The 27,619-nt window shown below is 33.5% G+C and overlaps 1 protein-coding gene across 2 annotated transcripts in view; it reads left to right on the top strand.

The window, feature by feature from the left end:
* The window catches only part of LOC118188832 (disintegrin and metalloproteinase domain-containing protein 10-like), a 131,595-nt gene that overhangs the window by 92,440 nt on the left and 11,536 nt on the right, over window positions 1–27,619 (top strand). For both annotated transcript variants that reach the window (XM_085809509.1, XM_085809510.1), the window contains exon 12: window positions 9,663–9,777. In XM_085809509.1, coding sequence (XP_085665635.1) covers window positions 9,663–9,777 — 115 coding nt within the window. The remainder of the gene's footprint in view (window positions 1–9,662; window positions 9,778–27,619) is intronic.

The following is a 27,619-nucleotide window of genomic DNA, read 5'->3' as shown; positions in this document are numbered from 1 at the left end:
TTTGACCAAATACCTCTAATTTACACTTATATTTACTATATATATTGCTTACTTCAATAATATAGTTTTTATACACATTTTCTGAAGTCTCAACTCCACCAAAGAGAAATTGCTTAATTTTTGATTCACCAATACACTTACTATTTAACCTTTGAGCAACATCATTACATAAATATGATTTCATAGAACCACTATCATAAATTGCTCGTACAAACATTTCTTTAGAACTATTCTGAATTTTTACAATTAACATCTGAAGATATACATCTGATACCTTAACATAGTTATTAAGAATGCCTGTTTTGTTTTCGTCATTCCCTAACTTTGTGACACTTTTTGTTTTGTTAGTAGGCAAATCAAGGCACATAATCACAAAATGTCAATTTTTACATAAGGTACACCTATGTTTAGCTGGGCACTGATTTGCTCTATGGTTTTACTTAAGACACACGAAACAAACATTCTTTTTCTTAATAATATCTTTCTTACACTCTAAACTCATTAAAGATGCATCCTTACAAGTTTCAGACAAATGGGATTTTTCACAAAAAATACAAGTATCAGACTTTTTATACTTTTGAAAATTATCATTACACTTACTACTATTACTATTATTTGCATTAATTAGTTCACATGCAGTTGGAACAACAGGTTTTGTGTCAAAAAACTTATTTTTCTTATTACTTACTTTATCAGAACCCAAAACATCACAGGTAAGTTTAACTCTAAATTCAGTTTCTACTTCCCTTTTTAGAAAATCAATGAATGACTCCAAATCACTCTTACCTGTTGTTTCAGGTGACATACCTCGTTGTCTTTCCCAAATTTGTATTAAATCAGCAGAAAGTGCTGATTCCACTAAAGGAAATAAAACAACTGCAAATTTATCTTTAGTTAAACCGAGTGATTCCAATGCGCGTAGTTGAGTTTGCAACTTGTCATAAAGAGTTAATAAGTCTATCTTTTGTTTGTCATTGATTACCAGTTTTAATAGCTCTCTAACATAAATTTGAATTAAAACATTTTCATTTCCAAATCGTTCTTTGAGATACTCCACGTCTTTTTCGTAATTTTCTTCTGTAGCAGGAAAACTTTCCACTATTGCTCTTGGCACAGTCTCAGGTTTTGTAAATTGCAGTAAATAATGAAACTTGTCTCTCTTGTCGATGCGAGTATCTTCATGTATTTTACTAAATCTCGTCCAAAATGTCAACCACTTTCGGGAGTCTCCATCAAACTTCAGAAGTTCGATCTCCGGCAGTTTCTGTTTTGCAGCTGTAACTATTCCTGATGAAGAACCGCTATTCATTGAACTAGCAGTAGGCTGTGAACACTTATCCTTTTTCCTGTTGGCTTTTACTTTCAACGTAGATAATTTATCATAATATTCATGAGCTGCACTAAATTCTCTTTCGTATTCTTCTTGAGTGCAACCTTTTTTCTGTAGAAGTTCCAAAAAAGAGTCATCCGTATTTCGTAAAGTTTTATACTTCTCTGAAATTTGATCTAAATAAATTTCTAAATTGTCCAAATCCGGAGAATCTGATTGTATCAGTTCTTCCAACTTATTAGCTGTTTTCGTAAATGCACTCCTGATTGCTTTTCGCTTCTGTTTTAATATTTCTAAGTCCTCCATGCTTGTACCTAGGAACTTCTCTTGTTTTCGTAAATTATCAAGGGTCGAAATCGATAATGTCACCCTGTGACATTCATCCTGGCTGGCTCGCCAAATTTGTTGCTTAACAAGTAAATCATAAGTTCGAAAATCTGAGCCGACACTTTTTAAAAACACCAACATTTATTTTTCATGCCATTTCTTATTCTACAAAATCTTAAATGCAATTACGTAACTATCAAACCGAAAAGCAGACGTAGACGTAATGATGCATCTGGGCACGTGATCCTCGTGACAGACGAATTCTTTAGGGTTGCCACAGAAAGGCAGTGTGTTGCCATACTTATATTCTTAATAGAACCCAAGAATCATTGTTGCATTTGGAATGTCTACAGTATACAGTACAAAGTCTGTAATCCGGACTCGTCGGAACTTTGACGATTCCTGATTAAGGGTTTTTCCGGATTATAGATCATCAATTTAAATCTGGTAAGATGGCATGCAGAAATTATACAATTAAAAATATGAAACCATAATTTATGACATAAAGAGCAATTATGATCTAAAGGGTATCAAAATATACGAAACAAAAAGCTTAATATTTATTTGTTTACTTTATTAAACATTTCTTTCAATGTAAGTTGTTTAAGTTGCTTCGTTTTTTGTGCTAAATGCGCATGCGTAAACATTAAACATACATGCGTAGCATTAAATGTGCATGCGTAAACATTAAACGCACATGCGTAGCATTAAATGCACATGCATAAACGCATTACGCGCATGCTTAAAGCATACAAAAAAAAGTTTGTGGTTTTGAGGTCCGGATTATAGATATAATGGACGTCCAGATTACAGACTTTGTACTGTATATATCCAATTTTTAAACATTAAAAATGTAATGGCTTTTCTCTGCTTCTTGAGAGCAATTCTGGCATAATTACATCATATGAGACTTATAGTTCATATAAGATTTTCAGTAATTTTCTAAACATGATGAAAAATAATTAAAAACTGCAGAAGATCAAATTAGATGGCAATGCTCAAATGTATTCCATTATTGTACTGTTCTGACATAAATATTGTAATATGTTTTGAGGAAGCATTTGCTACACATTAAAAATTTATTACAATAGTGTGTACTACAGTGAATTTTTTTATGTATATCTTTTTCTGGTATTTCGTTCTCAGTGTGATTTGAACTCAGTGTTAATAGGCTCATATCATGGCAATTTTAATTTTTTTAACAGATTTGCATTTATGTTATGGCTGTTTAACTTACAATCAATATCTGTCATGCACTTTTTTTTTTTTTTTTGCATTCATGGCTCACCTTATATATTCCAGAACTTAAATATATTTATTGAAAAAGACTCTACAGATGAGCTTTATTCCAAAATGTGCCCAAAAATCATCCTGTCTTATGGGCTGATGGTATAACCATAGACACTCCAACTACTACGGATTCTCCTTAGTTTCTACGGAAATTCATGAAAAACTACGAGCTGCGAAAAGTATGGAAAAAACTACGGATTTTACAGAAACAAGAGCAGGAGAACCAGTACGCAAAACGGAACCAACTAATTCATCCGATGATTGGCTGAATACTCGTGTTATCATATATCACGTGTTGAGTGCGTTCCTAGTTTTGAAGAATTAGCCAATCGTAGATCAGTAACTCCAACCGTTAACGACTTATCAATAGTTCCACCCAATTGTCTGTCTCCCAGGTTCCTCGCTGATGCGTGTTTAGGCTGCATTCGGCTGCATTGTGTAGTTTACGGCGAGAGCTTAGCGTGTGTCTTGTGAACTGTGAATCAGGTGAAAGATTTTTAATCATAATGCTGCCTCGAACGAAGAAGCCAAAATTATCAAAGCAGAAGTTTAAAGATTCATATTCTTCAGAATTTCCATGCATTAAAGCGTCCGAAATTTCTGTGAATCACGCACACTGCAGTGTATGCAACAAAGACTTCTCAGTTGCTCATGGCGGAAAAGATGACTGTAAACGGCATGTGTTTTCTCAAAAGCATATAGAACTTGGCACCGTAAAATCTAAAGAAATAACAAATTTCTTAATAAAAGATGATGAAACAGATCCTATAAAAGCCGAATGCTATTTTGTTCGTTTTTTAATTGAACATAATCTACCGCTTTCTGTTTCGGATCATTCCAAAGAGCTTTTCAAAGCAATGTTTCCGGATTCTGCCATAGCAAAAAAATTTAGCTGCGGTCATACCAAAACTGCTGCTATTGTGAAAACGCTTGCAGAAAATACTGTTGCTGATATTATAAAATCAGTGTGCAGTACATCATTTTCTCTAAGTACTGATGGAAGTAATGATAACAAACTGTACCCATTGGTTATAACATACTACAGTAAAGAAAAGGGAGTGATAATTACTTCATTGATTTCTATTTTAGAATGCACGAATAATACAGGAGAAGGTATTTTTAATTGTATAAATGAAAACTTTAAAAACAAAGGTTTAGAATGGAAAAATTGCTTATCATTTTCTTCAAATAATGCTAGTAATATGATTGGAAAGTTTAAAGGTGTAGCATCATTTATCAAAATGCATCAACCAAGTATAATCACCCGAGGTTGTCCGTGCCACCTCTTGCATATAGCTGCAAAAAAAGCTACTGAAAAATTAATTGGCTCAGAAATTGAAATGTTGATAATAGATATATATTTTTACTTGGAGAAAAGTTCGAAACGGAAGCATAGCTTCAAAGTTGCTCAACAAATTTTGGGACAGAATGCAAAATCTCATAAAATTTTGAAATATTGCAATATGAGATGGTTGTCTCTTTTAGAATCTATAACAAGGATTTTGGAACAGTGGGATGCTGTGATAAATTTTTTTGGAGATAAACCAGATAACAGTGAGAATGAAGGAAAGAGATTGCAAAACATTAAAAAAATTTTACAGTCACCGACCACCAAATTGTACTTGTTATTTTTGAAAAATACTTTGCCTTTGTTTATATCAGTAAATATTAATTTGCAACAACAAGCTCCTTATATACATAAATTGAGAAGAGAACTTTTTGAACTTTTAATGAATTTATTTGTTAGATTCGTAAAACCATCAGTAATTTCTAAAGAAAATGAAGATGTTACTCTAACGTCTATTCCATTTCAGAAGTATAGTAAACAAAAAGAAAATGAAAATTTAGTGATTGGTGCGGAAACAAGACTATATTCAAAAAATGCCAAGTTGAATGAAAGTGAAGTGAAATCATTTTTCAATTCTGTGCGAGCTTTTTTTGTAACTGCATGTTCATATATAATTGATAAATTTCCACTGAGTGATCCATTTCTAAAACATGCTGAAGTTGCTGACATCAACTTGAGAACTGAAGTCTCATTTTCATCTGTTCTTTACTTGATGAATACTTTTCCATCCATTATTGATGAAAAATGTCTTAATCAAGTAGAAATTGAATTTTCCATGTATCAAGTAGATGATTTGAAAGAAATTGTAGATTTGCGTATTGATATAGCATGGGGAGAAATTGCCAAATTAAAAAATATGAATGGGTGTATTAAATACAAAGTATTGCCTTCTGTAATGCTTGCTGTCTTAATAATACCTCATTCAAATGCAGCTTGCGAAAGAATTTTTTCTATTGTTAAAAAAAAAATCAGACGGAATTTCGACCAAATTTAGGTCTTAAAACTCTTGAAGCAGTTTTGATTGAAAAAATAAATATGCAGGCAAATGAAGAACTGTGTTATAAAAAAACATTCTCAAAATCAGAACTTAAGCTTGCTAAGCATGCTACATATAAATCTTTGCATTCATAAATTATGCGTATTTTGTTTAATACTTATATGTATCATTCTTGGTTATTTAAATTTTATTTCCCTGTAGAAATCATATCCAGAATAAAGATATGATTTATAGCTTCTGATTTTTTCTATGATTAGTAGTGATTTGAAGTACTTTTTATTAGTGAATGTTTGAGGAGTTAAAAGAAAATTTCTAATTAAATGTGCATATAATTTACAAGGTATATTTTTAATTATTCAGTTTTATATGTATATGGATTTTAAATGTAATAAAATTGATTACAATTAATTATTAATTTAAAATTAATGAATGGTTAATTACAACATACGCTACGCGCACATTTTCAAAGTTGTAAAAATGTCGTTCGCGCGTTGACTACTGACAAGGTTTGCTGAAGGTTGGAGTCTATGTATAACTTCATCCTCTAAGTCACAAGCTGATTCACTGGGAAAAGTACTATTAAATATTTTTCTCCCTCACCAGGCTCAAAAGAATGGTTGCTTTTCTTACAAATGGCAATTGTAAAACTGTTTGGAGTCTAGGAAATAGCAGAGTTGTAATATTTTCTTGACAGTCCTCCCTAAAAATTTTGAAATAAATCATGCATGTGTATGATGTATTATATATGTGTGAATACTATGTAGTGTAATGTAGTTTAGTTTCACTTCTCATGTTAGACCATGGGCCATGACAATTGAAATAGCTTAGGAAATAACTTTCATAGCACTTATTTGAGGGTAATGCAGAACTGCTTTCAAATACATTGTAATTAGTTCTGGTTTCGTATTTTAGCGACCAATCATGTGAGTAATGTGGAAGCAATTTCACTTTCAAAGGCACCTAACTTTTTGTACCTTTCTGCCCTTTAGCCCAACTTGCATTTGAAAATAATATTCTTGTTTTATTATTACCTTTTAAAATATGAGCAACAATCCATGGGAGCTGCCATATCTATATAACTCACATTGTTTGTTTGCATTGTGTTTGGCACTTCAGAAGAAAAGGTCTATTTTAGTTGGCCAGTTTCTACTAGCTAAAAATGAAGGCATCTGGGTGATTGTTTCATTGGAATCAGAATATCTCTTGGAATAAACTTGGTCTTTAGGCTGTGAGTGTCATTTAATGCATAGTATGTTTCTTTCTCTTTAATAATCATATCTGGTTTTACACAAAGAAGCTAAATGTTGTATAAAAAGTTGACATTAGAGTACCCGCATGAAATTTAAAGAGAGGAAGAAGATTGTCATGCAGTATTACATTTAAACTTGAAGTTGTGAATTATGCTTCACAGTATGGGCACAGAGCAGTTGAAAGGCATTTTGGCCCACCTTTGACTGAGAAGATAATATGAGAATAGAGGAAGCAGAAGATGGATGTGCAGATAGGAGTAAAAGATCTTTTACTTTCATGCACTCATAAATGGCCAAAGCTTGAGGAGCATGTTAAAAAATGGATAATAAATCAGAACTGGACTACTGTTTCAACAAAAATGATTTTTAACTGAAGAGAGAAAGTGATATCGATTTGTTTTTCCACTCTTTAGAGTCGTGAAAAGAAATGGTCTGTGCATTTTTTAATGTAAAAGTTCTGTTTTTGTTGTATAAAGTGTTACCAGTAAAGTAGGCACTTTGATCTTTTTCTGTTTGATCCATGTATTTTCATAAATTCTAACCTAATAAATCTCAGTTCATCTTATGCCCGTGCATATTATAAGGAAATACAGTATATACTTCAATTTTTAATTTGATATGAGATTAAGATAGAATATTCTGATGTGCTTGAATTTTCAGTTCTTTAAAAATCTGAATCCTTTTTGGTCTCTGTGACACTCCTGATAATATGACTAATATATAATTAATATAACTAATGTATAATTAGTATTATTAACTAATATAATCAATATAACTAATATAAAATTTAATAATAATAAAAAGTACAAAATTAATACAACTTCTGAACTTGTATTTTGATGTAGCTGCAAATATTACGTTTGGGTAAAAATAGTTTTGTATTTATTTATTGTAATTGTGTATTGCTTAAAACCAAATTTATGATTATCTGTGAATGTGAAGTGTCTTTGAACCATATAAATTATTTCATTGCATAGTCCAGTTTTAATACGACAAATTTGAGTCACATTTAAGTCAACGTATATCATTCTTTACACTGTTTTTATGCATATTTCAACTATTATCCTGAGTTCTAAATTTAAAGAATTACGGCAATCTTGTTTGGCTAATAAGTTCGTTTTGGGATTGAGTTATGGAACTTTTGTGTTGCTGATAAGGGATATCTGTCTGAACTTTTCGATTGAAAGCATCTAGAAGGATGGAATGTTTTCTGCCTGTCTTCCCTCCTACCTGTAGCCTATCAAGCACTCTCATTTAGATTCATTTTAAATACATTCATTGTGCAAAGAAAGCTGATTCACAAATGTTTGTTTATTATCTGGTATTCAAAAAGCCCATTGGCATGGAAACAGCCTTCATTCACTAGCATAAATAGTGTATCTACAAATTTTAAACAAAAAATATACCAACAAACCAGCCAAATAATAACTGACAACATTTATTATTCAGATGTATCAACTTGCTTCTTCTCAAATATCAACTGCTCATAGACAAATTTATCTAATCAATTAACTACAATCCAGTGACTATGTGCTGTCATAGATTTGAAAGTTGAGCAAAGAATAGCTGTAATGTTTTGCAGGAAAAGCAGCAGTGAAGACATTTGAACTTTTGTATAAAGCATACTGGACTCGTGAAGTAATATGATTCGCTGCTTTTCTTTGATACGGATGATTTCATTATGAGTACAATAATGTTGATGATGAACCCAGGAATGTTTGCCCTTTGCAGTCTCAAATGAATGAGAACATCAGAAAAGCTTAAAACTTTGCTGAAAATTTGTTCGCTTATTTCTCCAAATGATAGCTGATAAACTCAACATCAGTGAAAATACTGCTAACAAAAATGCCATGGAAGCTCTTAAAAAAAGATATTTGTTCTTTTCACACTGACTTCAGTATAGAAAAAAGATCTATTTTCTACATGTCAGAATCTGATCCAAATTGCAAATGCTAATCCTAAATGTTTCATACAAATTATGATTGTTGGTTTAAACCTAGTGCTTTGTTGATAAAATGATGCTGAGACAAAATGGTAGTCATCTGCTGGAGTTGGAGAAGTTTTAGCACAGCTACAACTTCAATTTCAGAGATCCTAAGTAGATACTATGTTAATGATGTTTTCTAATCAGAAACTGATCATTCTTTAGGAATTTATTTCTGAAAGTCAAATAGTAAACTCTGTATTTTAGTAAAACATAATTTAATTAAACATAAGCATACTCCTGAAGATTTATCCATGTTAATTCTAAAAAACCTCAAATTAATCTAGACAGTTTCTGCTACATAACAAAGTTCAATTGTACACAATTTCATTCACACCGACCAGTTTCTAGAAAATAAAAATGTCACAATTCTCAATCACCTTGCTTATTCACTAGATTTGAAACTCGCAGATTACTCTCCCCTTTATAAAAGGAAGTGTCACATGATGGGCCATTATTTAAATATCACTGAAGGAATTCAGAAAAGTGTAACCAGAGACTTAAACTGTATTCCAAAAGATAATTTCAGGGAAGGAATCAGGCAGCTGTCTGTAAGTGCCAAGCATTGTATAGACTTATGCGGATTAATGCAGTTAAAATATTAAAGCCTAAGAAGTAAGAATGTTGTTTCTTCAACTTCTGATTTTGAATGAACCTAAAGTAAGTGGCCTAAGGAGATTTCAGTTTTCTTGGTTTTTATTTTTTAAATCAGTTTGTATAAAATAGCATTTAACAGTAATGAGTGTGAGCATATAAGGAAGGAAAAGCATGTTTAAATTGTTACACTGTTTCAGACATCATTACAAGTATTTAAGATGTATACATACTTGTAATTGAAATTTTGTATTGTAAGCATAGAATCTGATTAAGAGAAAAAATCAAACCATATTTGATAACTCATCATTACTAATGAAATAGTCATTTATAATTATTTTTCATTTTTATATTATATGACTTTATTAAACTAAATAGTTATATTATTTTCTTATTATTTTTATAATATATGAGTTTATTAAACTTAAATAGTAATTAATTTTAATATTTAGAAATTGTGCATGCATTTTGGTTCTAAATTATTTTGTAAATATATTAATACTTGTAGCATTCACATACTACTATCAGTCATATAATTTTAGGTCATCATTTGATTGGAACTTCTCACCATATGATGTTCCTGATCTCTTTGCAAAACCTGGAACTCCATGTGATAATTACAGTGGCTATTGTGATGTCTTTCAGAAATGCAGAGAAGTGAGTCTCAGTTTATTACCATGTTTTGCATTACATTTATAATAAAACTTTTTAAAATATAGTTTTCAGATAAAATAACACAGCGAAAGATTTGTAAATTTTGTAGGACTAGTTTTGATGGTTTAAATACAGTACCATCTTCCCCAGGCATTTCTTTTGACAGCTGAAGAAGATGGTTCTGTATTTAAATCATTGAAACTAGTCCTGCACACTTTACAAATCTTGTGTTGATTTTTGTTGGTTGACTTCTCCAATAATAGTTTTCAGGATTTGGACTTTATATAAATACCACAGCAGTGATAGGTACCAGAAGTGTTTGTGCATTTTAATTTAAGAATAAAGATTTTGCTCTTAAAAGAATTTGAGTATGCTGACGGTTGGAAATTAAATATTGAAATTAAGTACTGACTGCTGAATATTTGGAACTTTTGATTTATCCATGTGTCTTTTAAAACTGAAAATTTTAAAATTTAATGTTAAAATAAATGTTTTCCAGGAATGTAAATGCTATTCGTGTAGAAATATTAAGTTATTCATTTTCTTGCCAGTTGAAGCTGAAGCATTAACCCCTTCGAGCCGGGTAGCGAAAACGCACGCTTATCGCGGAGACCGGCAGTGTCTTCCGCGAGCGTCTCTCTAGGGCCGGGGGGCTTTTTTGCTACTATCCATGAAATTTCCGAAGTATCAACGCATTGTTTAATAATGCTCTATAGAGTATTTAAACGGCTTATGCTTTATAGATATATATATATATATATACTTTAATTACCTTATTTCTTGTTTAAATGCATATTTTACACATTTTATTTTAATTACTCACCATTTTATGACTTTTAACATTATACATCTGAAAACTAAATATATTACTTAAAATTCTCTTTTCGTATGAAAAATTTGAAAACAGGAATCTACACACAGTCCTACGTTACATTCCTTGAACTCGTAATAACTCATTTGTCGTTTTGGAGGATTTTTCCGGGAATGTGAACAAACGAAGCATTGTCGTCTCATTTTCTTATCAGTCTCTTCTGAACAAAGTTTTGGAAAATGTCTTTCAGTTAATCTTTCAGAATTTCAGAATCAATATCTGAAATATTTTGCATCATTTCTGCTATTTCATGCTCTGTTAAACATTTTCGACACTTCGACATTGGAACGGTAAAAACAGAAAGAATTCACGTCTAACAAGATCTAATTATTTTCTAAAAACTGAACTGTAAACCAAAATACTCAACGCTTTAGCGCATATAAAACCTCTACTTACAATAAACAACTACCACGTGCGAATAAAGTGTGATTTAAAGAGACGTCATAAATCACGCCATTCGGAAACATTTAGTTCCCCGTTTGTTTATATAATCAAAAACACGTGTATGTGAGTCATGCTTCTTTCATTTTGAGTAGAAGGTCTAATGTACATGTATCTGAAACCATATGGTCATACAGTGCCATCTTGTGGCAGAAATTATAGTTTTTCAAACTTACTAGGACATTGGCACAAATACATGACAGTCAGTTGAGAACGGGAAAATGCTCTGGCACGCCTGCATGTCAGCCGGGAGGTGAGTGTGTAGACTGGCACGTAGACGTGACAGTTGGCGCGAAGGGGTTAATTCATTCTCTTTTTGGTTGAAGCTCTTGTTAGCTGAAACCTGAAGTGAGTCCTTAAAAATATATGAAAAAGCATTACATAGCTGCCAACTCTCCTGGCTTAACTGGGAGATTCCCAATTTTTCATCACATCTCACAACAGATCACTAAAATCTCTTGATTTCTAACATTTAGCCTTTACTTATGAAAGTTTTTTTCAATGATAAATTAAAGTTGTTGAATTAGTGGAACTTAAGTTGTGCAAATTTCATATCTTCTCTCATAGTGATTTTTTGCATAATTTTTCTGAGTACATTTTATTGGATCTGAATTATCTTAAACTACTGTAGAAGACTGCAGAACTTTATATGAAGGTTCAGCCAATGCTTAGTCAGCAAATATTTGTATTTAATTTTATTTTGCATTAATATATGGTACATTGCTAAGTTTATTCAGAAAATAGAATGCATACTCATCGTATATTTTTGTATACAATCCCAGAATTTTGGAAACTTCTTAAAACTAAATTACAGAGTTGGCTTATATATGAATGCGCTAATCTCAGGAAAAATATAGGTATTTTTCCATTAGCTGGGCATAAGCAATATTGCCAAATTTCACCCCAAATATCGCATTTTTTTATTTCGTTAGTTTCATTAGTTTTTTATGTTTATGAAAAAAAAAAGTCACTTCAAATGAGCTGTTTTGTTTTTGAAATTGATTATAATTCTGATTTGTTGCATTGCCGGCAAAATGAAGATTCTGATGATGACAAAATTTGCGCTGAGCTTTTCTGCTCTCAGAATTGTTTCTCATTATTTGCGGAGAAATGCTAAGCAGCCATACTATTGTTATAACTTTGAGCAAATGCGATCACCTATAGTATGAAATATATTTTTTATAATCTATATAAGATAAGAATTTCTGTACTCTCTCATCTTCAAACAAAAAATAATATGCCACTGAAGTAAGACTAACAGAGATATCACAGATCGCATATAAGACAATAAATGAAAGTGAAAAAATGTGTTAGCTTTAGATAGGGTTACCAGAGTTAAACCTACCGTCATTGACATCTGGCAATTTGACTTCACCCATTTACATGCTTGGGCCCACCAGCGGCCGAGCGGTAAAATTGCTGAACACTGGTAGTTCGGTCTGAGGTTCGGATCCCGCGAACGGACTGGCTGCATGGGCGTTTTTGTTGTTTTCTCCATGTGTAACATGTATACAAGCCAGTTTCCCTTAGAAAGTCCTCCACGGCTTCCCTCCCCTTAGGCAGATAGCCCTAGTGTGCTTTGTCGTATTCTCAATACACAATACACATGCACACATTTACCTGCTTGGCAACATTTTCACCCTCTTGGTGGCATTTTGAATGTTACTGGATCCCCCCCCCCAATTTCGATTTATGTATGGGTTTTGAATTTGGAGTACATTTTTGAAGAAAATGTGCATTCTCGTCTTATACAGGGACCGACTTGTATTCAGAAAATTAAGTTCAGTGTATTAATTTCATTTTGAATGTGCTTAAAAAGTACTTTGAGAATTCAAACTTTTCATGCTGAGGATTTTCTCAGTTACAACAATGTAAGAAATTTACAAAATGAAATTAGCCAAAGAACATAAAAATTTAAAAATGTAGAACACCTAATTAAATTGTATAATTAAATTTACATCAGTTAAATAACCTGAAATGTGCATTATAAAATGAATTTTAGTGAGTTTGGAGTTCTCTTGAAATGTTGCCACACTGCAGCATGAAAAACCTTCCAGTTTTTCATATTTCGAAATTTGCGGCTATGACATTATATTCTAGTAAAGATAGCATCTTTGCTGTCTATATCATAGACTCGCTAAAACATTTGAACATCTTTGCAACATTTATTAAAAGACATATTTTGGTTTGATATATTAGCAGGTCTTTTAATTATCTCCAAATATATTATATAGTGTGTGGATATATATACATGAATTTGTATCTTTATCTTTAAATATTTAAATTCTTTTTACTGCATTTTTGAAGTATTTATTTACTTTGTGGCTACTTTTTTTAATGTGTATTTTTTTTTATATGAAATTGTCGATTTTGCTGATCTGAGAATAGCAATGTTCAGAATGTAAAAGAAGCTTAAGTGAACCGCAAGATATACTGTTGATATGACAGAGCTTTTCTGAATTTGCTGGAAGTTTGTCTTACATAAATACAACTAAGAGTTTTTGTTAAGCTGTTATAGTTGTCATTCACCTGTGAAATTAAGTTGAATTGTAAGTTCACTTTGCAAGTGATTTTCAACAGTTGCTGGTATTTCTGGTGCACTGAAGTGAAGTAGTTTATATCTGCATTTTGCTTTAGACATTTGATCTTAACTGACTGTACAGTTGTAATTGATTTGAATAATAAATTTTAAATTTCTGTCTGTATATATGGAGTGATTCTTTAAAGAGAGATAAATGAATTAATATCTCACAACAAATTGGGTCAGTTATGGATTTCTTTGAATAATGATAACCAGGAGGATGGAAAATTGGTTGGAAGTCATTATGGAAATAATTGCCACAAATTCATTTGAAGTGAAGAACAGAATCACAGTGAATGGGGCTGAGATGAGGAAAGAAACAGTTGCAATTGAAGAACTACATCAAGGCAAATGCCATGAGATGAGGAAAAGGGCAGCCATAAATGTCACAGATACGAAGGACAGCACAATGGAAAGCAAAATCTTGTATGCTGTAACTGAGAAAGTAGCTGCCATATGAAAAAAATATTTATGAATGTGACTGTAAATCAAGAGACTGTAAGTAAGAAATAGTCAGTGTGAATCAAGAAATTTCAATAGTGAATGAGTGGCTATAAATGGACAATTTAACATTAGAACAGAAATTTCTAGAACCTGTTTCATTTATAAAAGTGTCTGAGCTCAGCCTTCTTTGAATAACATCTTGTTTCCTTTGTTTCGTCTCATAAGTAAGCTGTCGCCATATGGCAGGAAGTCATCTTGGAGTGTCTACAAAATGCAATTTCAAATTATTTTATGGTCAAATCAGTGAAACCTTGTCTTAAAGCATTAAATAGGCTGGATTCTTAGGAGAAAGAGGTCGATGCCATCTTATAGATACTTCCAAATATAAAATGTTCAGGTATTAATGAAATGGATGGATTAAAGCTGAGCAAAAATGTTCAGATATTAATATCTCCATATAGCAGAAGTAACACATTGAATGGACTAGATCAGCAGTTCAGAGAAATAGTTTTCAAGGATTATCAGTGGCTGCAGCTTAAAACTTAGCAACAGAGGGCAGGAGAGACCTTTTAGGTAATTGTGACTGATTGGAAAATTATTGCAACTGGCATTTCCAGATTGTGGTTGGAAAATGAAAGACGCATTGAATTATTTTATTATTTTATGGGTGCTGTAAGAGATGCCAACATACAGCAAGCAGTCTGGATGGCTGATGATAAATATTTAAAGAGCATGCACAGAATGCCAATCAAAACATTTGTCAGCCTTTAAGTGTTGTCATTAAAATGGAGGGCAGAGTGCTAAAAGCAGTGAAGAAGCTGATGAAAAGGCTGTAGGCAATGGAAGCATCCAAGGCAAAATACAACAGTTATATTAATAAAGTGAAATGTTGGAATTGTTATAGAGAACATGTATGAAAGCAAAACCGTTCACCTTCTGCTCAATAGACTGAAACTATCTTGAAACAGCAGCAGGGAAACTGATAGGCTGCCATTTGCCATTTGAGTTTCCTGTATGCATTAAGTTCCCCATTCATTGTTCTTCAGATAGATTCACTTCATGGTGAAGGTGAAGGAATATGTGTGGAAAGAGAAATTATAAGTTTTTCATCCCACATGAAAGTAGGTGCTGAACCGAATGTGACTGTTATCCTTAAATTTACAAACTGTGATTGGAGAGGACATGTCAGTGTACAGAAAATTGCTTGTGAGCATACAGTCTACAGAGCTGAATAAAACCATGCATCTTTGGACTTTTGATTTTTTTTAGACGTGAAAAGTAATGAACTGTGCATCTCTAATGAAGAAATACGAATGTTTGGAGTGGATGAAAATGAAGTAAGCTGCTATAGGATAATGCTCACAAGATTATTACTTTTCATCCTTGAATGGAATGCATCGTCAGAAGAACCATGAAAACATAAAAACTGTACATGAGAATTATTAAGTTAGCTCAGGAAAGTGTGCATTCAAAGGAAATTTAAATTGCGTGGGCATTCAAATGTTACACAAAAAGAAATATGTTAGTCAGGATTGCAAACATAAGTGACAGGCCATGAATGTTTACAAAAGGAGAGGACATAAACTTCATGTCCTCCTGTGTCAAGTATTAGGCAAAATTTCATGGATCAGAAGCAGAGTCCACCTGCATTAAAACAGAATTCAGTGCTAATACAATTAAAGCTGCAGTTCAGTTAAAAGAAGAATTTAAAGGTGTCTTTTCAGAATCTTGTGGTGATGGTCACACGAATATTACACAACATTGGATTGACACTGGAAGCAATCCACCTATCAAGCAGCCTTTCTTTTGCAAAGTAGAAGGAAGTTGGAAATCTGATGGAGATACAGGACAATGACATTATTGAGCCTTTCTCTATCTAGTTTTTAGGTATTCCCTATCGTATTAGTTTGGAAGAAAGACAGTTGCACTCGATATTGCATCGATTATGGCTTCTAAATGACTTTACAAAGAAGACAGGTATCCTTTGTAGAATCAATGACAAAATTCACATAAATTAAGTTTTAAGCAGAATCCGTCCTGGATTTGAAGAGTGGCAAGTGAAAGTAGACCCTAAATATTGGAACAGGACTGCATTTACTACTGGTCAAGAAATTTGGCAGTTTAAAGTAATGCTTTTGGATTTGGCAATGCTCCAGCAGCATTTGAACATGTAAAGGAGGGAGTTTTGAGTAGACTGTCATATGAAGTTTGTCTTGTGTATCTTGACGATATTAATTGGGTGTGCAGTTGAAGAGCATGTAGGAAATAAAAGTGTTGCAGAAACTCAGAGAAGCTAATTCAAAACTCAAGCCTTCAAAACATAAATTATTATAATAAGAAATTAGCTATCTTGATTACATTATCTTTCCTGCTGGTGAGCACACAGATCAAGAGAAAATCATGCCATTTGTCACTGGTGCTGCCCTCAAAATATTCATCAGATAAGAAGCATTCTCGGATCTTTCCTGCTGGTGAGCACTCAGATCAAGAGAAAATCATGCCATTTGTCACTGGTGCTGCCCTCAAAATATTCATCAGATAAGAAGCTTTCTCGGCCTTTGCACTTACTCTTAAAGATTTGTCAAAGGCTTCTCTAAAATTACAAGGTCTAGAATACCTAACACAAGTAAAGCAAATATTTTTATGGACTGATGTGTGTGAAGAAACATTTAAAACCCTGAAGGACACTTTTCTGCTTTGGTTTTAGCTTAACCTTATTCTCAACATAGCTTTATTGATGATACAAATGCCAGCAATGAAGGCATTCAAGTTGGTCTTTCATGAGAAATTAGCAATAACTGTTAGCCGTCTTGAATGCAGTAGAACATTTTTGCCACTATATGTCTACAACCGGAAATTCCTGTTGCCCACTGACCATGACTTTAAGTAGGCTGCTTAATTTTGGAAGTTCATACATTCAGGTGACTAGTTGAATACAGCAGATACAGGAATATGACATGGAAATGCGACATCACAGGTGATTTTTGCATGGGAATGCTAATGCAATTTCAAGAACACTTTGTGCAGAAAAGTGCAAATATTGTTCAAAAGCCAACGGCCAATATGTCTTTCAATTCCCAATGGTCAGACAAATTAACTCCAACTCTATAACATCAGATAACAATCCATGGAGCAGGGAAGTTTTTAGAATGGAAACTGCAAACATTAATAGAATTAACGGGGATTAGTGTGTAGGGTCCAGGTGGGTTAACATCTGTCTGGAGACAGGAGTAGCAGAAAACTACACAGAAGGGTTCAAACCCTCTTTAAAATTTACACTGTGTCAACTCGACGCTAACAAACTTCACCTCTACTTGGGTGGTAACTGAAAATTAAAAGTTGAAGTATTTAACAAGTGCTAAACTAACCTAAGGCTCAGCAAGATCCCGAACTTCAGCCCCCTTCTAAGCTAGTGGCAGCAAAGCAATGCAAATTAAGCCACTTGAACTAGCAATAATCAAAAGTACCTACAGCAGAGATGGCAGCTAGCGCCTAACTCTCTAACTTCCCTTCTAGAAACTCAGTATTTAAACTTTTCCTCCTCAAGGTAGAATCTACATTCTTCCACGCGCGCTACCAAATTGAACTATTCTGGTGCTGACAATTAGGGGAATGAAGGCTTATAGGAAAGCCTGAACTAAAATTTAAATTATTAGTTAAAATAACTATAAATCTCTACAAGTGAGAAACCAATCTGACGAGAAATGGCACCCTTTTGTCTGACAACAAAAATACTATGCATTGCAGGCTTCCTCTCGTCTGTGAGATGTAGTTCCCTGCCACAGATCGGAATCTGTGGTGTACCAAAAGACACTCCATGAAGTTTGTGAATGTTTCTTCTGGGGCAAGGGCAAAGAAGATGTAGAAAAGTGGTGCAAGTTCTGTGATGTGTGTGCTGTCAAAAAGGCCATCAAACACATACATGAGGAAGACTGCAGTGCTATGATGTAGTAGTACAGGGTTCGTAGCGGTCCTTATAAGTGCTTATAAGTCCTTATATTTGAAAATAAAATATAAAGCCCTTATAGGTGCTTACTTTTTCTTTAAAGCCCTTATTTTTTTGTTTTTAGTGCTTATTTTCTGCTTTTAGTGCTTTTTTTTTAATGAATGTGCTATTTTTCCCTGTACCAAAGCCGAAACTAAATAAACAACTTTTCTTCCTAATATGGAATGTCAGATGATGAGTCATACTCCCGGAAATAGCTTTTCCCCCTTTCTCTGCATTAACATAACCTTTGGTGTGCACGAAGAGTACAGATATGTGCCCGTCCTTCTATTGGTCAAAGAATTGCGAAAGCAGTAGAAAATTCCGCTACATTCGGCATTCTTTTCCTCCCACCCAAATACTATACACGTTTGAATTTCTATCAAGATCTTAAAAATTTGCATTCTTGTTCCGCTTGGTCAGTTCATATTCGTGTTTATTATGATCGTTATGCTTATATTATGAGCATATGTAGGAATGTTTATAATAACATAGTTGCAGTAACTGCTGAAGTATAGTAAACTTCCAAAAATGGTTCTGTTTTAACACAGATTAGCTTTCTAAAGAATAATATTCGTAATGGCTTAACTAAAGGGAAAGTAATCGAATAGTCAAAATAATTTCATTTTTTGGCCAATATATTATATACAGTACGAAGGTTGGGAGGTCTCGCCTTTCTCCGCAAAATCTTGAATATTGAAACCGTTACAGTTTGCTGCAAAACAAGCAACGGACCTCTTTTTTTTTTTTTTTTTCACTTTGGATTGAATAGGACTAAAAGTTCTGCGGTCTACCAACCCAAGCGAAGAATGATTCTATTCCGGAAATTTACCGCCATCTGTTGAAAATTAGAATGAAAAACACCCCAGTTATTTAGTTCTTTATTCTCCCAATGCCGGCAGTTGTTGATTCCAATTGCGTAATATCACGTAGGGAAGAATTACAGCGCACGTATTGCGCAATAATGTTTGCGAGATTTTGCAGAGATAATTAATTTTGATGTTCAGTCCGAGATTTGTTTATGAACACTTAAAAGAGCTTTACTGTGCTTGCTAAGCAGAATATTTTTTACTTTCGTTGGTTTATTTTTATATGATGCACATATTGAAATGTCAAAAGCATTTAATTAGCGGAAAAATCTAAAGAGCGGCTACAGTCTACCCCCCTCCGCTCCTTCAAGTTACGCTCGACTGTCCGAATATTCGCCGATTTCCAAGTTTGCGGGTTAGTTAACCTTTTACTGTTAAAGATGACTGCATGAAGCAAATTTCTGTCTTCTGATTTCAGAAATGTTCCTCTTTTTTACTTAAATTATTTTGCTTGCAATATCTGTTAAGAGAAAACTGATATACATTGAAAATTTAGAAAATGTTCAGAATTTAGATTTAAATTATTTAAATTTCAATATGAGGGGGAAAATAAATTGTATTTATTATTAGATTCCAAGCAAATACAATAAATATACCTTATTATTATTTATTTTCTCTATTTTGAACTGAAATTTCATCATTAAATCTTGTAATATAGTTTAGTTCTTCATAGTTTTTTTTTTTCTCTCATTGTAGACAAGTTCTGTAAATTGAACTATTATTTAAAACTAAAAACAAAAAAAAAAGTAATTATTTTTTATGGTTGAGGTAATGCTTGTTGTCTCTTAATAAGTACTTTATTTCTCATATTTTAAATTACAAGTCTAATTTTTAAGGTTATGCAGTTGTGTATGATGTAATTAGACAGGTGCTTATTTATTTATTTATTTATTTATTTTTCTTAAAATGTGCTTGAAAAGTGCATATTGCTTATTTTTTTTAACTAAAATGTGGCTATGAACCCTGTAGTAGTATTTGAAAGGATTGCTCTGAATGTTATTATTTCATAAAACTAAGGGCAACAAGGACATCTTAGTTATCATGGATTACTCTGGTGTGGCCAGAAGCTTGTGCCATCCCTCATCAAGAAGCTTCAGCCATCACAAGTCTTAATTGAAAATTGTTTTTCATGATTTGGAGTGCCACTTATTCACTGTGACTAAGGAACAAATTTCACATTTGCCATATATAACGAAATATGTAGAATTCTTGGTATAGTAAACTATTTTAATCCAAAGTCAGATGGCCATTAAATAATGTAGAATGTATGTAAATAAGTAAAATTTCAAACGGATTTTATTCATGAAAACATATTTATTGAATAATGAAAGAACAGTGAAAACTAAAGGAAGATCACCAAGGCAACAGACGATCTTTTTCTGCTCTCGCTACATAGTTCAAGCAAGTTAATTTGCATCTGCCTGTGGTTGTCATCTAGTTTTATGTGTCCTAAACATCCCATCAGTGATTGAAACACAGTTTCAGTTAATGACAGTTTTAAACACAAACTTTTTAAACATAATAGAATGCAAACATTTTTGAAGCTGCTAATCAAAATCATACTCAAGAGTCTATATGAATTAATAGTTTGTTTCATGGTTTAATAAAGGACAAAGTTTAACGATAGGTCTCTTGAGTTCTCCATGTGCAGTTTGTACCATCACTTCCAGGATGGAGTCTAATGGCTCTTCCTATATGCCACAACAGTGGTGGAACGTTTTCTTCTTTGAGTAAAACAAGATCGTTGACCTGAAAGTCTCTTTTTGGTCTTTGTCACATAGGATGTTGTTGCAGTTGCGAAAAGTATTTTCTTGACCACCTCTTCCAGAAATGTAGGACAGATTGACACAATTGCCATCTTTGTCTATAAGAGATAGGCTCTTGTGAAAGCTCCAGCTATGGTAAAGTAGAAAGTGGAGCTCCAATCAGAAAGTGGTTTAATTTGAGAACTTTAAAATCTGTAGGATCAAAAATCAATCATCAGACATTGCTGTCAATGTATGGGAGTTCAAGCAGGACTCTGCCTGAGTGAGGAGCGTAGTAAACTTAGTATTGCAGATCCTACACTTCGACAAAGGGTGATGTTTCATCGACTTGTTGGCTGATTCCCACAAACTGCCAAAATGAGGGGCTGCTGGAGGATTGAAGTTCCATTTCATACTTTTGGAGTCAACTTAAGCTTGAACTGATTTGTCTTGTTCATATTTTGAGAAACACTTCCTTATCGGCTTCTTTAAAATTAGTGCCACAATCACTAAAAATCTCTACTGGTCTACCTCTTCTTATAATGAATTGTTTTATGGATTTCAAGAATGCATTAGAGGAAAGATCTTCGATGGTTTCTAAATGGATAGCATGCATCACAAAGCATACAAAAATGCATACGTAGCATTTGAAAGACCTTTGATCCATGTCCAGTTTGATGTTTAATCATAAAAGGTTCAGTGAAGTGCATACCAATGCAATAAAATGGTCTAGTATATTTAATACATGAGACAGGTAAATCGGATATGATTTGTGTGGCAAATTTGGCTCTATATCTGTGGCAGATAACACATTTGTTCTGGACTTTTCGAATAGAAGTTTGAGCAGATATCAGCCAGAAGCTTTGCCTCAGAATACATATCAGTAACTGAGATGCAGCATGTAAATATTTTAAATGAAATTATTTAATGATCAATTCGTTGATGAAATGCTGTTTATGAAAAAGAATTAGATGTTTTTCATTTTCTGGAATATTAGCATTTCTTAAATGATCACCGACATGCAAAACACCTTCTTTGTCTAGAAATGGATTTAAGCAGATGATCTTACTACTCGTTTTCAAGGGGAGTGATCTAAGTAAATGCGAAATTTCTTCCTGGAATTCAGAACGTTGAATCACCTTTAGAATTTTGATTTTTGCTTTCTTGAGCTTTTCCGTAGTTAAGAAATCTAACAATTTCTTCTTAGGATGAGAACAGTTATTCACAAATCTTAGACAGTAGGCGAAGACTTGAAGTAATTTGGATCACAAAGAATATTTTGAAATAGCGGCAGGTTTTTAACACCTAAAACACTGATATTAAAACTCTTCTTTTGTTCAAGGCAATTTCACAATGAGAAATGCTTCTGAAATAGAAAGTTCTCTATTTCATCTGTAGGTTTGCTCAACCAGTCAGGAGCTTTGAACCATTTATTACAATTTGTTAGTTGAGAATGTAAGATACCTCTTGTTGAAACTAAATAATGTTTGCATAATCCGAGTTCAGAAAACAAAACATTTATTTTACATATTTTAAAGAAATAACGTTCTGAAACAACATGTTTCATCTACACAATCAATCGACGCTTTTACCAGAGCATTACGCCATCAAACTTGGCACACATCCAAAAGTTCAAATTGAAGAATTACAGAAGCGTTGTTGCCACACAAGAAAAGACATATAGTTACAACTTCACACAATAATAAAACAAAAACACACTTTTGAAAAATAGACAATAATAATAAAAATAGTAATAATAAAATTCTTAACAATATTTTCTCGATTATGCAACATCATCCCCCCTTTTTGAGTCAGTGGCAAACGACTCAAAAACATATGTTATCCTATTAAAAAGGTCTAGTACATTAGGCTTCTTAACAAGCCGTCCTGACGACGTAAATTTCTGTTTTATATGCTGTACGTCAGTCTGATCGTTTTTCTTATCGTCGTTAACGTTAGGCTCTTCAACTAAATAATTTTCATCTAGTTGTATCTCTAGTGGATAAATACGCTGAACGGGCCTTATGAAAATCCCATTCTGAGTTTTTAGTTTAACTGTTCGAATTTTGCCATCCCGACCAGGAATTTTCTCTATAATTTTACCCAAAGGCCAATACAAGCGTTTTTTGAAATCATCGCCTATTAAGACTATCTCCCCAATTTTAGGCAACCGGGTTACTTTATTTTGTGGTTGTTTCATTATTAATTGCCCCAAATATTCTTTTCGGAAACGGTTCCTTAAATCTTTAAGAAGTTTTGTGCGGTATTTAATTCTTCTAAAAAAATGCTGAGAGTCAATTTTATCTATATCTGCTACATTCGAAGTACAATTTTCAATTAAAAACATTGACGGAGTTAAAGGGATAGCATCTGCAGAGTTCTCCGAAATATATGTTAAAGGTCGAGAATTAATTACCGACTCACAATCGCAAATTAAGGTTTCCAGTTCTTCATAAGATAAAACCGATTTTCCCAAAGAACGTCTTAAAAGTTCTTTAACCATGCGAACTAGCCGTTCCCACCAACCTCCCCACCAGGAGGCTGTTGGTGGATTGAATTTCCATACTATTCTCTTTATTTTTGCCTCATTCTCTATTATGTCCCAGTTAAGTTTAGACATTTCGTTATACGTTCCTCGGAAGTTAGTCCCATTGTCAGAATAAATAGTTCATGGTCTACCACGTCTGGCTATGAATCGTCTTAAAGCCAAAAGAAAAGATTCTGTTGATAACAAAGTCACCAGTTCGAGATGGATTGCCCTGTACACAGCACATGTGAAGAGTGCCATCCAAACCTTCTTACCGTCTTTCAAAAACAATGGGCCAGCTAAATCTACTCCCAAAATTTCAAAAGCCCTATAATCTCCTACGCGATCTTCAGGAAGGGGAGTCACTTCGCAAGACATCGGTTTCGCTTTATATCGTTGACATATTACACACCCTTTTAACACATTACGCACAGTTTTACGTTGTTTTAGTATCCAGAATCTTTCTCTTAAAATAGATTGAAGCATTTGAGTTCCAGTATGACAATGTTTCTTATGAACTGACTCAATTAACAATGTAGTAAAGATACATTTACTCGGTAACAAAATTGGTGTTAAAAATTCAGAATTGTCTTTACGTTCCAATATTCTAGTTTTAACTCTTATAATATTTTCATTATCAATGAATACATCAAGTGGATTAAGAGCTCCAATGTCAGGGAAATTTGAGCTTTGAACCAACCGAATCAAAACTTTTTCGGAATTTATGATTTCAGCAACAGTTAGTTTAGATTCTTTACACAAATTTGACTTCTTCCTACAGTTAGAAATAAAACGTAACACCCAACCGGTTACACAAATCATTTTTTCATAATCAGAAACTCTTTCTGCATACCAAGGAGTGGTATCCTCTGAAAAGTTAACATTAATAAGTTTTACCTTCCTCTTTTCCAAGTCAGCTTCGCTCGGCTGACAAACAATATTGGTAGGCCAAAATTCAGGGCTTTCTCTTAGCCAGAGAGGTCCCTTAAACCACTCCGAGTTAATCATTTGTTTAGCAGAGCAACCTCGAGATAACACATCTGCTGGGTTCATATTACCAGGCACATGCCTCCATGATTCAGGTTTTGTCAACTTAGTAATTTCTTTAACACGATTGCTTACAAAGTTCGACGAATTACCAGGATTTCTGATCCACCATAATGCGACTGTGGAATCACACCACAAAGTTACATTTATATCAAAATCATTAAGAGCTTTACAAACAGAATATAATAATCGGGATCCAATGCAACAGGACATTAATTCCAATCTAGGAATCGTCAAATTCTTAATAGGAGCTACTCTAGATTTTGCTCTTAAGAGAGTAATTTTTACACTGCATGAATCAACACTTCTCGCGAAAATACATCCTGCATAAGCATATTTGCAGGCATCGACAAATACATGCAATTCCACTGTTGCAAAGGTTCCAATGAATCGGGGTATTGCCACATTTTTCAACAAAAGTATATCAGATAACCACACAAAAAATTTACTTACAAAATCATGAGGCAATACCTCGTCCCAAGAAAATTTCAACTTCCATGTTTCTTGTAACAAAAGTTTTGGAAGTAAAGTTATTGGTGCAAGTATTCCAATTGGATCAAAAATTGATTGTACAATAGACAGAATCAGTCTCTTAGTTACCTTAGTATCACAAGTTATCATATTTACATTTATATTACACCTTAAAGTATCATTGTCTAAATTCCACAATATTCCTAAAAGAGGTGTGTCCCCAGAATGTTTTGTAGTATATTTGGAAGCAACATTGCTCTCCCATCCCCTTAAATTAAATCTGCCTCTCGACATAAGACTTTTGGCCTTTTGAATTAAATCCTCTTGTTCCTCAATATTGTAAACACCCGTAATACAATTATCTACATAGAACGAATTTTTTAATTTGTCAGCCACATCTAAAAAGTCAGATGGACAATTATTCAAGAGATATTTAATAGACGCACCTAGTAGATAAGGGCTGCAGGAAACCCCAAAAACTACTCTGCAGTGCCTATACACTATTTCTCCCTCATCACTTGGATAGAAAAATCGCAAGTAATCTCTATTCTTTTGGAGAAATTCCTAACTGCAAGAATGCTTTCTCTATGTCTGCACTCAGACCAATAGGAAAAAATCTCATTCTGTCTAAAATATCAGGGACTAATTCTATTAAATTAGGTCCTTTCAATAAACACTGATTCAAAAATGGTTTTCCCTTTTCACAAGATGAAGCATCAAAAACGGGTCTTACCTTAGTGCTTTCACTATTCATCTTAATAACTGGTCTGTGTGGTAAAAAGTGGCATTTATTGTTTAATTCCTTTTCCGGAACCTTTTCTATAATATTTAAATTTTCCCACTCTCTAAACACTTCTTGATATTCCTTCAAAGAATTATTTTCTTTTGCCCTCTTTATCATTTTTTGATGACGTGTGAAAGCAATGCTTTTATTATCTGATAAATTGGTAGATTCGCATTTCCAGGGTAATTCTAATTCATATCTACCATCGGGCCGAATAGATAATTTATTCTGAAAATCAATCTCATAGTCGCAATGAAGATTTTTCGTTTTACTATTTTCCGTCGGGTCGGAAATACCCAAAACTTCAAGCTCCCATAAAGATTTCGAAGAAGCATTATTTACATGTAAGGAAAGACTTATTAGGGCATTATCCCTGACAGTATCCTTTTCTTTACCCATAACCGTCCAACCCAGTTTTGTTTTGACTGCAGTTAAACCAGAGAGTAATTCTAGGTATTCGTCAGTTAACAGTTTACCAATGACATCTGCACCTATGAATAAATCAATTTCACTTTCCTCGCAAAATGTGTCACTGACCTCAATTTTCCTGCTTTTCAATTCCTCTATAATCTGAGCATTCTTGATTGTTGGAACAAATCCACATATCTTTTTTTCAGAAAAAGCTTCAAAACAACACCTAAAAGTGTTATCTAAACTGCTTATGTCAATAGCAAAAACAGAATGGGTTACAGGCGCAGTTTCCCTCCCCCCGAACAAACCATGAATTACTTTCTCCTGTCGAATAGGATCAGCCTTCATTCGCTTCATAATTTTCTCCCCAACGTATGATCGTTGGGATCCCGAATCCAAAAGAATCCTAATTTTTCTCTCTCGATCTTTAACTTTAATTAGAACACATAAAGTTTGCAAATAAACTTTCTCACTCTTACTATTATTAGAAAGGGAAACATCCAACTTAGAGTCATTTTGTTTTACAGAACTAACATTCTGAGGACACATAAATTTTATATGATCACAACTGCAAATGGGGCATTTAATATTGGCTTTACATTGGTTTTTTAAATGGCCAATTCTTAAACATGAAAAACAAACACCTTTTTTTTGTACAAGTTGCCTCTTTTCATTTAAGCTCATATTTTCAGCTTTAAAACACTTAGCACTCATATGAGGCTTACCACAAAATATACAAACATTTTGCTTACCTTTACTGGTTTCATTTGTACTTACCAGCGCGGCAGCTGTTGTTAAATCTGAATTACCTGAAATAACACTTTTATTAAGACGCTTAACAGAATGAGTAAATCCTGATTGTGCTAATCTAATCATTTCTTCTGATTCTACTTCATGCCTTAAAAAACACATTAGTTTTTCAAGCGTTCTTTCAGAACTCTTTTCCTGTCCCTGTTCAGAAGTTCGACTCCGCTCCCAGGCACGTAGAATATTCTCAGGTAGGCACGACTCCACTAAAGGTCCCAAGAAATCAACAAACTTTTCCTTGGTGCGTCCTAAGCTTTCCAGCACTCGTAATTTACTTTCTATACCATCATAAAGTACTCCTAAGTCCGACGCCGTTCTGCCTGTTGTAGCATTCTTTGTAACAAGCCCAAGCAAATCTCTTACATAGATCTGCACCAGAAGGTCTTCTCTACCAAATCTTTCTTTCAGCTGCTCGATAGCTTTAGGATAATTCGCGGCGGTAACAGGAAAACTGTTCAAAAGTTGAGCTGCCTTTGAGCCAGGTACTGCACTTTGCACTAAGTACAAAAATTTATCTTCCGGCACAATATCCGCATCTTCATGAATTTTGGAGAATTGGCTCCAAAAGCCTAAAAATTCTCTTGCATCTCCAGAAAATTTTTTCAGTTCAAGCTTAGGAAGTTTGAACTTCCTGTTTTTATTTTCTTTAGGATCCGAAATCGAAACTGAAGCAATATCTGTAGTAACATTCGTCGAATTCAATTGTCCAATTTTATTCTGAAGTTTCACCTTTAAAGCTATAAAGGAATCTCTGTATCCTTCAGCCGTATTAAATTCATTTTCAAAATCAGCTTCCTTGGTTTGTTCTAAAACACTGCTTTGAGTACTGTCCAAGCGTTCAAATTTGTCAATTAGTTGCCCC

This window comes from Stegodyphus dumicola, chromosome X2 (assembly GCF_044657685.1).
Source record: "Stegodyphus dumicola isolate Sdum_Otavi_A_Nest chromosome X2, ASM4465768v1".
Lineage (NCBI taxonomy): Eukaryota > Metazoa > Arthropoda > Arachnida > Araneae > Eresidae > Stegodyphus > Stegodyphus dumicola.
Note: the sequence above shows the minus strand (reverse complement) of the source record. Positions and strands in the feature narration are given on the sequence as shown.